A 15776-nucleotide genomic window follows, 5' to 3' on the forward strand; every position below is an offset into this window, starting at 1 on the left:
CTCTCTGGGTCCCGAATCAACGGTTAAATGAGAATGAAGAAATGCCTGTTTCCTAAAGGGGTTTTGGCTCCAAAGAAAGAAAGAAAGAAGAGGTAAACCCGCAGCACAGCGCTCGCACCGCAGCGAGCCCGCCCGCGGCCGGCCGCCAGGCAGGGGTCCCAGGGCCCGCGGCGGCGCAGCGGGGAGGGCCGGGCCGCGGGGGAGCGGGCGCAGCGCGCACCCGGGCCCGGTGGCCTGCCCCGCCCACGTGGGGCCGCGGCCCGTCGAATGACTCGGTGCAACGTGGTGGCGGCGGCGGCGGCGGCGGCGGCGGCTCGGGTCCTTCCGGGCGCCGCAGCTTCCTGCCGAGCACCGCGCGCCGCGCAGCCGCCTCCGCCGCGGAAGCCCCGGGTGCAGGCCTCGGCGCGGGGGCCCCGCTGAGCCGCGCGCACCCCCGCGGGCCCGGGCCGCCGACCGCACGATGCGCGCCGCGCCGCCCCCGCCGCCGCCGCTGCTGCTGCTGCTGCTCGCGCTCCTGGCCGCGCCCGCCGCCCGCGCCCGCAGAGCCGAGTCCGCGCCGGCGCCGCAGCCCCGACCCGAGCGCCCGCCGCGGCCGTCGGCCGGCCCGGGGCCCGGGAACGCCACCCGCACGGGGTCTGGGGCGCCGGCGGGCGGCGGCGGCGGCGGCTCCAACAGCAGCGGCGACGCCCTGGTGACCCGCCTGTCCAGCCTGCTCCGCGACCTGCCCACCCTGAAGGCGGCCGTGGTCGTGGCGTGCGCCTTCACCGCGCTGCTCATCGCCTGCCTGCTGCTGCGCGTCTTCAGGTGGGTCCGCGCCCGCGCCCGCGCCCGTGCCCTGCCCCTCGGCCCCGCCGCACCCGCGCGCCCGCCGCACCCGCCGCACCTGCGCGCACCGAGGCCCCGCGGGGGAGCGCCCCGGCCTGGCCGCGGGGCCGCCGCGTCGGGTTCGCCCCCTTTAGCTCTCGTGAACACTGGATCCTGTGAGCCCTGCCGCCCCTTAGTGCTAACGGGAGCGCCACCAGTTCTGACGACGAAGCATTCATATTTACACGGAATTTATTTTTATACCCATTTGACAGATGGAGGGAAAAAAAAAAAAAGCCCGGGAGAGGAGGGGTGGTTTATGCAAGTAGACTTAGCGGTGGTGGTAGAATTTGACCCCCCTTACTGTTGTTCCCTCCCTTGCCTCTGAGGCCCCTCAGTGCCCCAGCTGCCTTCTCCCTCTCCCTTCGCTGTGCTACCAGAAAAAGCAGAGTCTAGCGCCCGGTGATGTGCCCAGGACCCGTGCTGGAAGTGCGCTGGGCGCTGGGGATTCCAGCTGGACTCCAGGATGCTTGGTGACCCTGGGTGGTCCCAGCGACTTTCTGTTGGTGGGGGATACCGATGGGGAGGCTCTCCGTGCTCCTGCCTGAGAGCTTGCCCCCCTCGAGACGCACAAGGGCCTGAGGGGTCTTGGAGAGGCTTTTGTGGGTCGCTCAAGTTCAGGGAGAAAGTGTCTGGGCAATGAGGAAGGAGGACCTGGGTCCCTGGAGTAGAGGCAGAGCTACCTGGGATGCCAGGAGGGCGTCCCAGAATGCCTGGGAGATCCTGTTTTTGCAGGAAACGAACCAAATGTATCCTGTTGCTTAGGCGGTGCTGCTGGGAAGTCTGGGTGTGTGTGTCTGTTATTCACTGCCCACCGCCCCATTCCAAGTGTACACAGCGGCCTTTGCTGTTTGATCAGCTGTTGGAGGTTTGGGGCCAGGGGCTGGCTCTCCCCGGGGGAACATTTTCAGCATAGCAGCAGAAACCAGACCTGGAAAGGCAGGGTCTGGAATTATCTGTGGAGGTTTTGCTGTTGCCATGTGATTCCGAGTCAAGGTGTTTCCTTGTGGGTCTGTAGGATTAAATGTCAGAGGTCCTGAGAAAATGGGGAAGGGGGTGCTGTGTTTCCACATCCATCCCCCCATCCCCTGCCCTGGCAGAGCTCACATTCCTCACTGTGTTGGCCTCCTCTATGTGCTTTGGGCATTGAATTGCTGCCCCCTCCTTTGCCCCATCCTTTCCACTGCCCTCACTCCTCTACTTAAAAACTTCAGTAGCTCCCGGTGTAGCTATCACCTGGGTGTGGCATTCAGGGCTCTTACAAACCCGCCCCAGCCCATCTGGCAGCCATCAGCCAGCCCTTCTCAGCCTCCTTGCTGCCACTTGCTTATTTCCTTATGCTCCATGGCGTAAGCCTGTGCTTTCCCACTCCCGGGTCAGTTTCTGTTGCATATCTGCCATGAGGGCACCAAGGCCCAGCTCCCATGCTCCTTCCTCTATGTGGTTTTTGGGACGTCCGAGTGAGGCCCTTGTTTCCTTTTCTGGCCTGCCCCAGCCCTAGCCTTGCGCATCTTCTGCACAACCCTTCTCACGCTGTGCTGGGTGGCTGGGTTTAGTGCCAAGCTCCCATGCTCAGCAGACAGCCCTGGGGGACACGGGTGTCCTGTCCTCCTCGTGTCTTGGTGCCTGATGCCAGCCTGGCATTCAGTGGAGGCACCTTTACTGATTCCGGATTGTTCAGTTGGAGGTGAGCTTTGATGCCTGGAGCAGCTCTGAGCATGGAGGTTTGAAACATTTAGCTCAAAATAGGCCTCCCAGCCTATAAGGCAGTGTGCTTTTTAAGAAGGTATTTGAACTATTTTGCCAGTCTGCTCCTTATTACCCAGGGGTGGAGGAGAAAAGCAAGCAGCATGTGGCCAGATGTGAGCTGCGTGTTTGAGGGGGGCAGGGGGAGCTGATACTCAGCCCTCATTGACTTGTTGGCACAGTGTTGGGAGGAGGCTCTGATTTCACAGAAGCTGGTTATGTTCATGATCTACCTCTTCTTCCAGGGAAGATGCTGTTGTTGGGGTGAGTGTGCAGGTGGACCGCTGCCACTCTAGTTTCTGATGCAGACAGGAACTCCAGCACAGCTGGGAGGGGCCTCAATGATACACATTGAGCAGAGTTAGTTACCCACCCACTAGTTTAGAGAATCTTCTAGAACGTGCCATAAATCTGTGGCTGAGGCAGGGCCCATGCCCCATCTTGCTGTTGGTCTGTACTGTGGCCTTTCCTCTTCCATGGTCCTCAGCAGGGTCAGTTCATCAGGACTCCGGACCACCTGCTGCCCTGGCTGGGTGTCCTGCTTTCCTTTAGTCACTGAGTCCTGGCCATTCCACCCTTGATGTAACCGCGAGGCTTTCTGGCCTGTGCTCACATCTCTCCCCCTATGGTAGTGCCCCCACCTGCCAGCATTTCGGCCTGGCTTGTCTCCCCACTTCTTGTGTCCAAGTCATAGCAAGAGCCTTCATGTACATTGCTGTTCTTGCTGCCAACCCTGTCCCTGCCCATCTTCCATCCCTGGTCTCATCCTTCCTCTGCCCATCTGCACCCCCAAGCACAGCTCCTTAGTCTATGGACGATGCTGGCTTTTCATCAACAGGGCCCTGCCTCGCTCTCGAGCCCCCTAAGTTGGCTCTGCCTGCAGCTCCAGCCCTGCTGGGCTTCCAGAGGCTCTCCAGTGGTATCCCGGGACCTGCATGTCTTGCCCCACTCTGACCCTCTGCCTGGGGTCTCTGCCACCATGACTACAGGGCCAGCTCATTGCCCTCCTCTGTTCCCTCTGAAAAGCTTCCACAAAAAAAAAAAAAAAAAAAAAAAAAAAAAAGAAAAGCTTCCACAGTCAGGGCTCCAGTGCTCGAGCACTGGAGTTTTGAAGTTCCCACGTGTAGTTGTAACAGCCACTGAACATGTGTCCCTCTGCTTTCCAGCCTGGGGGCTCCCAAGAGCAGAGCTGGACCTTGATCATTTTGTGTCTCTCTAACACCAGGTAGCCTCCATGCACATGCTGGCATCTAATGAAGATATTTTTAGCAAATGAATGTTGAACTCGTAAGTAATTTATGTTACCGATACTCCTCAGAAAGTCCTCTGTGACCAAATGCATGGCTGATGCCGGAAGCCTGCGAGGTAGGAATTTGCTTGGATGGTGACCCTCCATTTCCTTAGCAACGCAGACCAGGGAGGAAGAGTATAGTCAGGTTACTGCTTATAAAGCAGCAACCCAAGCCCATTTGTCTTTTCCCTGAAGGAGCTTCCTTGCCAGACAACAGAAACAATGTGGATCCAAGGAAACTATTAAAATTGAAAGCACAGAATATATGTAATAATGAAAAAGATATATACGTTTTAAAAAAGATTTTATTTATTTACTCATGAGAGACACACAGAGGCAGAAACATAGGCAAAGGGAGAAGCAGGCTCCATGCGGGGAACCTGATGCGGGACTTGATCCCAGGACCCCAGGACGCTCAACCACTGAGCCACCCAGGTGCCCCAAGATGTATACTTCTTAATGGAGCAGTTCCATCCCCCAGGTACACATGTTTTTCATGTACTATATCTTTCTTCCAATTTTATTAATTAGAAGAGGAAGCAAAGATGCATGGCTAGTGAAGTTCAGAGAAGTTCTGTTTGGTAGTGAAAATATTTCGATAACCTAAGTATCTAATAATTGGGTCTTGGTTAAATAATTTATGGAAAGTACGCAATACTGTATAGCTCTTAAATATGGTGACTATGGGGGTGCCTGGGTGGCTCAGTCAGTTGGGTGTCTGACTTTTGATTTCAGCTCAGTTCTTGATCTCAGGGTCATGAGTTCAAGCCCCGTGTTGGGCTTCGTCCTGGGCATGGCACCTACTTAAGAGAAATGATGACATTGATCTAATACTATATATTATCAAGTGGAATGGGTTACAAAGCAGCATATTTAGGGCAGCCCGGGTGGCTCAGCGATTTAGCGCCACCTTCAGCCCAGGATGTGATCTTGGAGCCCCGGGATCAAGTCCCATGTCAGATTGCCTGCATGGAGCCTGCTTCTCCCTCTGCCTGTGTCTCTGCCTCTTTCTCTATGTCTTTCATGAATAAAATCTAAGATTTAAAAACAAACAAACAAACAAAAAAACCAAAGCAGCATATTTAGTATGATTTCATTTAAATAATAAACATATGATGAATATGCAAAGAAATTCATGTGTGCATGCACATTTGTGGATGTGGGTAATTATTATTTTTCAGGTCATGTTTTTACATGATCTGAATTTCTGTACAATGGGCATATGTTCATTACTGCTCTCCCTGTCTGTACTGTTGGCTCCTGGCTGTGTCTTTGGATGTGCCTTCCTAAGGACCTGTATGAAAGAGTCTGGGTTAAACATCACAAGTGAATTTTTGGGTCTCAGGGCTGCTCATCCTTGATTTTCTTGAGCCTGTACCAGTCCACCCTCCCTCCTGCAGTGCCCGAGGGTTCTCCTGTCAGAGATGGGAGATGCTTAGTACCATCTGACTTTCTCATTGTTCCAGTTAGGTAGGTGTAATTTGGTCCCATGTTGGTTTGCTTGGCATTTTCTCATTTTCTACTGAGATTGAGCAGCGCCCTCTTTCCTGTACTTATTAATCAAGCACATCTCTCCATCTGCAGAATCCTTGACACCTTTTTCATGTATCTGAATAATTAAAGAATACTGTTTTAAGGCTGGTGGCAAAATGGAAGGAGAGAAAGGCAGTTTGTATGCAGGGTACCCTCTGTGTGTGTGTGTGTGTGTGTGTGTGTGTGTGTGCGTGTGTGTGTGTGCGCGTATGCATGTGTTCACGTGCCCCTTTCACCCATGTCTCTGCACGTGGTTCTGCACAGCTGGCAATGGGGCTGCCCCCCCCAGGTCTGTTACCTGATATGTTTCTTTGAGAGCTAGAAGGAAATCAACAAGGAGGCTGTGTCTAGGAAGTAGAAAACTGCAATTCCTCTCATTTTTTGATGTTTAGAAATATCCAGTGGATTGCATGGAGTTGGGGATGGTACAGTGTAGCCAGGATTGTGCCCCAGGTGCTTTCTCTCTTTCTTTTTTTAAAAAAAGATGTTATGTATTTATTCATGAGAGACACAGAGAGAGGCAGAGACACAGGCAGAGGGAGAAGCAGGCTCCCCACAAGAGCCCAATGTGGGACTCGATCCAGGACTCTGGGATCATGCCCTGAGCCAAAGGCAGATGCTCAACCACTGAGCCACCCAGGTGCCCCTCTCCACCTGCTCTCTGGGGTCCAGCTTTACCCTTCGAGATCTGGAAGGAGTCTGACTTGACTCTCTAGCACCTTACGAGCAGAACAGGGCAGAGACAAGGCAGGGAAACCATTACCTCCACCACGACTCTCCTTTTCCATCCTGGCAAGCCTCTGAGCTCTGCTGCCCAGGCCACATTTCTCCCAGATCTCTGCTGGCTGCTTTCCCAGCCACTTCTTATTTCAAAAGCTTTGTAAAATCCTCTTATGTGGAAGGAGGGTTTTGGTGCTTCCTGGGGGATGGGCGGGCAGTTGAATCCTAGGTGGTCTGACACTGCCTGGCTGTCGCACTTGCATTGGTGGCAGGTGTGCACCGCCACGTCCTGAAGGTGTTGGGACTGCAGAAGCTCATTTACTTTCCTATGCCAGCACTTTGGAAAGGAATAGAGACTTTCCTGCTTATCCCAGATTCTCCCAATTTCCCATCATCTGTGTATTTACACTTATAATAAGAACAAATGTCATTGAGAGAAAACATAGCAGCTTCATACTTTTTGGGATTTGGGGAGACTTAACCATTCTGACATGTTTTTACTTATGGCTTGTTAATATGAGAATATTATTTTATTTTATTTTTTTTAGAAGATTTTATTTTATTCATGAGAGACATAGGCAGAGGGAGAAGCAGGCTCCCCATGGGGATCCTGATGTGGGACTTGATCCCAGAACCCTGGGATCACAACCTGAGCCAAAGGCAGATGCTCAACCACTGAGCCACCTAGGCGTCCCGAGAATATTATTTTAATAAACCAGAGCTTGAAGCGGAGCGTGGTTAGCAAGAGAAGTCACTTTTTATGAGTTCAAGAGAGATTCGGGAGCTTGTGTAGTGTCAGGTTATTTTTTGATGATGTGACCAAGGTTTTATTTTTTATTTTTAATTAAAAAAATTTTTTTTAATTTATTATTTATGATAGTCACAGAGAGAGAGAGAGAGAGAGAGAGGCAGAGACACAGGCAGAGGGAGAAGCAGGCTCCATGCACCGGGAGCCTGATGTGGGATTCGATCCTGGGTCTCCAGGATCGCGCCCTGGGCCAAAGGCAAGCACTAAACTGCTGCGCCACCCAGGGATCCCGTGACCAAGGTTTTGAATTGAGGGAAAAGCTATAGAAGTGAAACCTATTTATCCTGATTTGATTTTAATTTTTAGTGGGTTTTCTGCTTGATTGCTTTTCTCATTTCATTGAGATAAGATGGACGTAGTGCTTTGTAGGTTGGTGGTGGACTGCCTAGTGGTTTGACTTACATTTATTGTGAAAGGATTAGCACGATAAGTTTAGTGAACATCTGTCACCTCACAGAGGTACTAAACAAACAAAAACATTTATTTTTCTTTATGATAAGAACTTTGGGGATCTACTCATTTACCAGCTCTTGGGTACAAAGTACACATCATGTTTACATTACACCCCTGGGACTTACTGTCTTATAACTGGAAGTTTATACTTTTTGGCTGCTTTCATCCAATTTCCCTCCCACATTTAATTTTATATACCACAGAGAAGAAAGAACATTAAATAAATCTAAGACAGCAGAAATACAGATTAAAAAAAGAGTGTAGAGTGGTCCTTTGATTCTGTTTTCCACCAAGTTAAAAAAACAAAGTCATAGCACACAGAGGTTCCCTCAAATTGTTCTCAACCAGCAAGGACTTTTGCCCTCCTGGGGTCACTTGGCAGATATTTTTGATTGTCATGACTTGCAATGAGGGATGCTATTGGCATCTAGTATTTAGAACCAGGGATGATGCAGAACATCATGCAGTGCACAGGACAACCCCTTAACAAAGAACAGTTCAGCCTGAGATGTCAGTAGTGCCAACGCTCCCTGAGAGTCCGGGCTGCAGGCTGTTGGTTGTCTGACGTGAGTAGTTTACTGAGCCTTTCCGGGCTTTCACGGGCTAGTTCTAATTGCAGTACATGCCTCTGAGGCCTATCGGGATTATTTAGAATGACATGGAGTCAACCAAGCCCCTGGCTCCCCGTTAAACAGCTAAGTGTCCTATTATATTTAAAAATACGGATCTGAAAACAGATGTAATTTATACTGGACCTTTTGGTCTTGCTTCTGCCTGTAAATGAGGATACGGCCATATGGCCAAAGTTGTCAGGCAGGTGCATCTGCCTCTGGGCCTCTTTCAAATGTAATTGGTGACTCTTTAACCTGCGTGAGCCTCCCTGGACACGGCGGACCCTGGGTGGAGGAGGTACCTCATGACTACCCTTATAAATGCGCCTGTGAGGAGCTGGCACCTGTCACCTCTTTCTTCTATCAGATTGGAAAGGGAGAAAAAAATCCCTCTTTAATTTAACCCTGAGCCCTCTGCCTTATATGGCTTCTTTACCCGTAAACTCTCATGCCCACGAATGCGTTGGTTTCAAGGGGCTTTGCAAACGCAGATCCTTCTTGGCACACGAGGCACCCCTAGGGTGGGACTCTCTCTGTTAGCGTCTACATAGCACACTCCTGGGTTTAAGGAGAGAAAGCTTCAGGGGTTGTGCTGGTATTTTAGTCTTATGGCTGATGCTCTAGTTCTTATTCTTTGCAGAGGGAATTTCTGGGACCATGAATTTAGAATCATGTTGTCATGGTTTCACTTAAAAAAAAAATCTGTGCTTAATCTAAGGGTGATCTGCCAGGAACCTGGACTTGATATTTATTTTCCCTGGGTGGGGCGAGGGTTAGGGAGAGGAAATCCATGCCCACTGGCAAGTGTGGAGCAGAGAGAGGCTGTAGCACACAGAGTTCTCCTGACCTCCCTCCTTCCACTCCATTGTACAGATGAAGAAACTGAGGCCCTGGAGGGGGAAGGGTTTGTTGAGGTCATCCAGTGAGTTCGTAGGAAAAGCAGAACTAAGGCACAGGTGTTCTGATGCTCAGCTTGGTCCTTTCTGGGCCTCTAAGCTGCGGTGGGCTGGGTTTTGGTCTGGTACAGCTGGGTCTCTCCACCAAGGACCCAGGAGAAAATGTGGCTGAATGGATGGAGATTTCTTTTCACTGTGAGCATAGGGGGCACATGCTATGGGGAACACCCCAGAGGCTAAGGAGCTTCCAGTTCAATCTGGGAGGTGGGATAATGCTCTTGGATGATTCTACTGGGTAGGTAAGAAGGACACCAATTCAATTGGGGAAGGATGTATCAAAAGTAATATTTGCAAACAAAAGTATAAATTGCAAAAGGACGGCCTCAGGTGCTTTGACTGGGGACAGGATGGTCTGGGAAGGAAAATGCGGGAGGAGGAGGATTAGGCTTGGTGCAGGGATAGGATGAGGAAGTTCTTCCAGGACCAGATGGCCAAGCAGGATTTGCCATGGGGAGGGTTGAGGGAAGTGATTGCTTGGAAATGGTGATGATGTGGGACACCTGGGTGGCTCAGTGGTTGAGCGTCTGCCTTTGGCTTGGGTCGTGATCCTGGGGTCCTGGGATTGAGTTCCGCATCGAGGAGCCTGCTTCTCCCTCTGCCTATGGCTCTGCGTCTCTCTCTCTCTCTGTCTCTCTCTCTCTCTGTCTCTCAAGAATAAAGTCTTTAGTATATGTGCTGCCAAAATGAGCACTAAATAAAATCCTTAAAAAAAAAAAAAAAGGAAATGGTGATAATGTTAATAATAGTAGCAGCTGATCCTTATTAAGCCCTTACTGTATAGCAGGCTATGTACTAAATGTTTTCTCTGCATTTCCTCATTCCTATGATCAGTGTGCTGCTGGAGCCTCTTTAATTTACAGATAAGTAAATCGAGGCTCAGAGGATGGAGTCTTGCTCAAGGCCATGCAGCTGGGGAAAGGCCGGGGTCTGACTTTGGAGCCAGCGATCTCTGCCCTTTCCTTTCGCAGCTGGATTTTGATTTTGGAAGATGCAGATTCTAGTTGCAGGATACGGGGACATGTATTGGGTCAGAGGGGCAGATGGAGTAATCCAAGTGCTGCTTTTAGTACTGCCAACCCTGCTAGGGGTTTCATAAGTATTTGCTGAGTGAGTGGCTTATAGTGGGGACTCAGGATGGCCACGGAGATAGGTAGAAGGTGCCGGAAGGACAGGTGGGGAGGACTGGACGCCTGAGTGGATGAAGAGAATGAGGGAGAGGGGAGTGTCAGGGAGTCCCCTGAAGGGCCTGGAGGAGGGGCTAGGGTGAAGGGAGTGGTCAGATAGGGCAGAAGGGGAAGCAGAGGATGGTGTGCTGTGGAACTGCTCACAGAAATGCCAGCTACACATCCGGACATCTGGGCCTGGGGTGAGGAGGTTGGGAACTTCTGTGAGAAGTGACTGTCCCTGAAGTGGGGGTGGTGGCGGTGAGGGTGAAGAGTGACATTCCCACGCCTCCTCTACCATGTGACAGGGACAAGTGGATGCAGAAAGGGTTGCTCATGACATATGTCCCAAAGCATAGTGACCTCAGAGTTTCCAAGCTGTGGTTGGGTCTGCGGGGTCCAAAAGTGTCCCTCTTGGCCATCTTGCCACTGCCCTTGAACCAAGGGAGCCACTTCTAGAGGGCACGTGTTGCATGCCTTGCTTCCCTCACCTGGCACCGCATACAAAAACTAGGAGGACCCAGCCCTTTGCAAACACACCTGGGAGCCGGAGAAACAGGTCTTGGTGTATTTGTTGTAGTCATGTTGCATGTGACTCCTCAAACAGGTTTAAATCCGGGAGTGCTTATTTTGTCTTGAAAGAATGAAAGTTGATGTGTCCCTCAGGTATTGACAGAGGGAAAGAGAAACAAGTGTGGGGAGCAGATGGAGGCCAGAAGCTGTAGCGTTGTTACTGGAGAAAAGCCCTAAGGCTTGTAATTGAGCTCTTTGGGGTTGCGTGGTCCATGTTGTATGATCTGTGCTTATAGGAACTTAAGCGCACCCAGGGCACAATGTGCATTGTGTGCTGGATGCCAGTGTGAGGCTCAGTCAGAAATGGCACCTCTCTGTTAACCCCAAGGGGGTGGTGCCCAAAGGGGAGGGAAGCAGATAGGTTGTATAAATGACTGGTCCCCTTAATCAAATGAACTGCTGGTGAGCAAGTACGAGGAAGACCTCTGGTGAACAGGTGTATCATTCCATCTTGCTGGGCTCATGATCTTTAGTTGAGTTGTTCAATATCACCCATGCTTGGCGTCTGTGACTATGGCCAGGAAAGAGTCAGGTGTTGCAAACTCATGGTCCCCAGGTGAGTTTTTTTTTGTTTTGTTTTGATGTGCACAGTGTTTTTAACAACTGAGATGGTTCAGAAGTCTTTGCATAAAAATCTAGGTCTGCTTCTCTGGACAGATCAGAATATCTGGAAACACAGGGCCTGTGTTCCATGTGACAGTAATGGGGGGCATCCATCTCGGCTGGGGTCTTGAGCATCGTTCCTTTGTCTTTGGCTCTGAGACAGAGGATTGGTTGTCCTGTTTGTTCAAATGTTTGTGTCACACCAGACCTGCTTCCTGGGTTTCCTGTGCCTGTGGGGCTCTGGAGCACTTGAGGTTTTTTTTGACGTGGTGCTTTGAGGCATTGTGCTCACCTGGGATCTGGGTGCTGGAATGGAGGAGCCCCGGCATGGTGGGGAGGGCGCGGTGCTGGCACAGGGGTAAGGTGTGGAGGTGCTTCTGACCATGTATGGATGGTTCTCACTGTGTTCCGGACAGTTTGACCAGAACCGTCCTAGGGCAGGGTCCCTGGTGACCTTGAAGCTCATGCTGCAACTGGAGGAAAAGCTGTGTCTCCTGTAACTGAACGGCAGATGCCCATCTGGAGCAGGACGAGACAAGGTTCATATTGCACTGGGTTCACCACATTCAGTGGCTGGCTTAAACTACCTTATTTTTTTATTTTTTAAAGATTTTATTTATTTATTCATGACACACACACACACACACACACAGAGGCAGAGACACAGGCAGAGGGAGAAGCAGGCTCCATGCAGGGAGCCCAATGTAGGACTCAATCCCGGGTCTCCAGGATCATGCCCTGGGCTGAAGGTGGCGCTAAACCACTGAGCCACCTGGGCTGCCTTTGCTTAAACTACTTTAAAACGAAGGTGTGGGGTGGAGCACAGAGGCCTCCCCCAAGGCAGGGTGGGAAGGAAGGTTGGACTTGGGAATTGTATCCTGACTACCTGCCGTGGTGGGAGGCAGTGGTGGCCTCACCGCTGGAGCTTGGAGTCACCCCTACTGATTGCCCATTCTCCAGGGACCCCGTTGTCATCCCTGCCTCTCCTAGCACTTGCTTCCCTGCAGGGAAGCTGCAAGGTGGTATTAGAATTGGGTTCTTTCTTTCTTCAAGTTTCCTTAGTTTTCTAGGGAAGGCTCAGTTACGTCTTAGGCTCTGGGGCCGCAGGTGCGGGGTAGATATCAGAGTGAAAAATGGGAAAAGCCTCTGACCCCAGAGCAGAAGCCCCACCAGACATGAAGGCTGCATGACCGCTCAGCCAACCACCAGCAGCTGCTTGACCTGGCCTCCCCCTTATTTTGTTCTCATTTTCCTTATTAATTTTTCTAAATGTCAAAGGGGACATATGTCCTCTGTGACAAGTAGTGTGGTTTTGGCCACAGACTGGTCTTTGAGCCAGAGGACCACTTAAAACAAATTGGCTTAAAAACAAAATCAGCCAGGGTGGAGGGAAGGTGTGGCTGTTGGGTTTGACTCCTAAAGTCATGGGATGTGCAGAGGTGACCTGCAGCCTCTGGGCTGAGCAGAGGGGCCTGGGCCAGCTCCAGGGAAGAGCAGGCCTGACTCATGGCTGCTGCATTGAAAAACATTATCTTCGGGGCACCTGGGGGGCTTAGTAAGTTAAGCATCTGCCTTCAGTTCGGGTCATGATCCCAGGGTCGTGCATTGGGCTCCCTGCATTGGGCTCGCTGCTCAGTGGGGAATCTCCTTCTCCCCATCCCTCTGCCTGCTGCTCCCCTCTCCTGCTCTTTCTTTCTCTGTCAAATAAATAAATAAAATCTAAAAAAAAATGTTATACCATTAGTGACTTCAAATTTTTACTTCCCTGTTTGTTCATTTTAAAAATAGGTCGTATATTCACATGGTTCAAAATTCCTGAGAAGCCAGAGAATATATTTTGAATAATCTTCTCACCTCTTATTCCCTCAGCCACCATGCCTCCTTCCCTGGATGCTATCAGTTTCCTGTGAATCTTTCCAGAGGTTTAAAGTGTAGAAATGAATGTAACGTGTGTACATATTCATATAAATATATATGTACCTTTCCTTATTTTTATTTATTTATTTAACTAATTATTTATTCACTTATTTTTTTTTAAAGATTTATTATTTATTTTTTTCATGAGACACACACACACACAGTCAGAGACACAGGCAGAGGGAGAAGCAGGCTCCCCACAGAGAGCCTGATGTGGGATTTGATCCAAGGATCTGGGATCACGCACTGAGCCCAAGGCAGACACTCAACCACTGAGCCACCAGGCATCCCCTTTCCCTATTTTTAATAATAGCTTTATGAGATATAATTCCCATATCATACAGTTTACCCATTTAGAGGGTCCGAGTCATGGTTTTTAGTGTATGCACAGTCACCATCACCTCAGTGGATTTTAGAGGGTTTTCATCACCTTAGAAAAAAGCTCTAAGGCCATGAGCAGAACCTTCATTTACCTCCCAACCCCCAGGCTTGGGTAAACATGCAGTTAGGATTGGTTTCCTTTCATACTCCTCTTTTTCAGAATTTTCCTGGCTGTTCTTACTACGTTTAAAAAATTTTTCCTTCTCTGAGCTTTGGGATCAACTTGCCTAGATTCCCCAGCAAAAATCTGTCAGTATTTTATTGGATTTAATTAAACCTGTAGATTACTTCAGGAGCCCTGACATCAGTATGGAGGTTGAAACTTTCTTGTCAAAAGTACGGCGTGTCCTCTTTTTGTTGACACAGTCATCCTGCTGGTGGCCTCTGGCGGTGGCAGGAGGTGGCAGGCACTCACTGTTGGACGATCAGCTGCCTGAGAATGACGTGGGGACACCAGGTGTCTCGGCTGCATTTCCTGTTCTCCTGTTGGAGGTTCTGGCATGTGGTAGACCTAGATTTGAGTCCCCCTTGTGGGCCAGGTCACTCAGCGCTTTCTGGCTTTTGTGTCCTTGACTCCACGATGCCTTGCTGGCTGGAGGCTCTGTTAAGACCATGCGTGTGATGCCTGGCACTGAGTGTGCCCCATCGTGGTGGCTGCCATTATTGTCACCTCGGTGCAGTGATGAGGCAAGAGGGCCACATGGGTTTCAGAGTTGCATGTAGATGGTGCCCCACAGTGGGGGCGAGGCCCATGAATGGAGATCCCAGGAGTCTGAAGAAGGGGTAAACCTGACTCATGTTGGGTGTCCTGGGGATGTCTCGTCAGGGAAACAGGAAAGCTGTGGCTCCAGGGGGTGATTGGTGGTTGGGGTAGGGAGGTACCATGAGGATTCATCTCTGGAACCCCAACTGAACCTGGCAAGTGGTAGAAATTGATATGAAGTTAGGATTTGGGTGAGTGAGTTGCCCAGAGGCACTTAACAAAGGAAGTGCAGAGCTGAGGTCCAAACCCCACCTTGGGACGTGTAGTCTGTGGATCTTCCCTCTGTGCCCCCAAGCCAACATCTCATTACAAGCTAACCCTTTAAAGGTCTGTGTGGTTGGGTTCCTCTTATGGGGCAGGGCTGGGACAGAAGGCCCCCCTCCTTGCTGGCCTGCTGGGCTCTGATGCTCTGCTCCGGGCCTTCGTGTTTGCACAGGCAGGGCAGGCTCAGTCTCTCTGGGAAACCCACTTCTGACCAGATGCTGAAAGGGCCTTTGAGTAAACAAATCCTCTGGCTTTCGGATTACATTTCAGAGGACAAGAATCTTGAACTTTTCCTCTGTCTTGTTAAAAGTGTGTGTTTTGGCTTGTGTGGAAGGGTCCTTTGTCTCCTAGACCTTCTCTGGTCTTGCCTATTCCTGTGAAGCACAATGTGAGCATTGACTTAAAGCCACCATTTGCCATCTCTTCGTTGAGGCCACTCAGTTTAAAGGGACCTTGTTCCAGGAGGGAGAAATAGTGTCAAGGGGCCGTGCTGGGGAGCACGGCCCAACTGTATCTTTTCCCTTCTTTGATTCTCCAGATCTCCTTCCTTAACCAGAAGCTATATGGCCAACAGTTTGGGCAAGCTGCTGTTCTGCCTGGTGTCCCCCCCACCATGATGGTTGGGTTACCAACTCAGGTCTGACTCTACACCTGGGCCCTAGAACCAGGTGTCTAGAGCCTTCTTCCTTGGGCTGGTGACTGAGAGGAGGGCCGTGTCCACAGGCTGACCTGCTGTCCCCTGAAGAGATGTAGGGGACCTCAGAGTCTTTGTGGCCATGTGGCCTTTGCCTTCTCCTCAGGCCTCATAAACAGCCCTGTGGGAAGGAGTCACTGGGATGTTTGTCTTCTTGGAAAACCTGTTGCCTGGTGGCCCTAAAGCAAAACATTTTGTGATATTGTCACTGAAGCACTTTGTGTGGTTCTTTGTGTCTAGTGCAGGGATGAGTCCCAAGATTTGAAAGGGTTTGATGAAGTGAGAAAATGATACTTACATGTGGAAGTTTTACTATTAGAATGTCAGAAAATCCCAAGATGGTGTGCAGTGTGACAGCACTGGTTTCCCAGCATGCTGTGCCTGCTGCCTGCTTTCCTTCCAGACCCTGTGGCATTCTGGATTCTCTACATTGAGT

The 15776-nt window shown here is 50.7% G+C and overlaps 1 protein-coding gene across 1 annotated transcript in view; it reads left to right on the forward strand.

Annotated features, from left to right (window-relative positions):
- The first annotated feature begins 306 nt into the window (after nt 1-306).
- The window catches only part of FAM174B (family with sequence similarity 174 member B), a 42903-nt gene continuing 27433 nt past the window's right edge, over nt 307-15776 (forward strand). Inside the window, exon 1 of the mRNA XM_041750967.1 lies at nt 307-804. Coding sequence (XP_041606901.1) covers nt 461-804 — 344 coding nt within the window. The 5' untranslated portion in view covers nt 307-460. The remainder of the gene's footprint in view (nt 805-15776) is intronic.

The sequence above is a fragment of the Vulpes lagopus genome, chromosome 4 (assembly GCF_018345385.1).
Source record: "Vulpes lagopus strain Blue_001 chromosome 4, ASM1834538v1, whole genome shotgun sequence".
Classification (NCBI taxonomy): Eukaryota; Metazoa; Chordata; class Mammalia; order Carnivora; family Canidae; genus Vulpes; species Vulpes lagopus.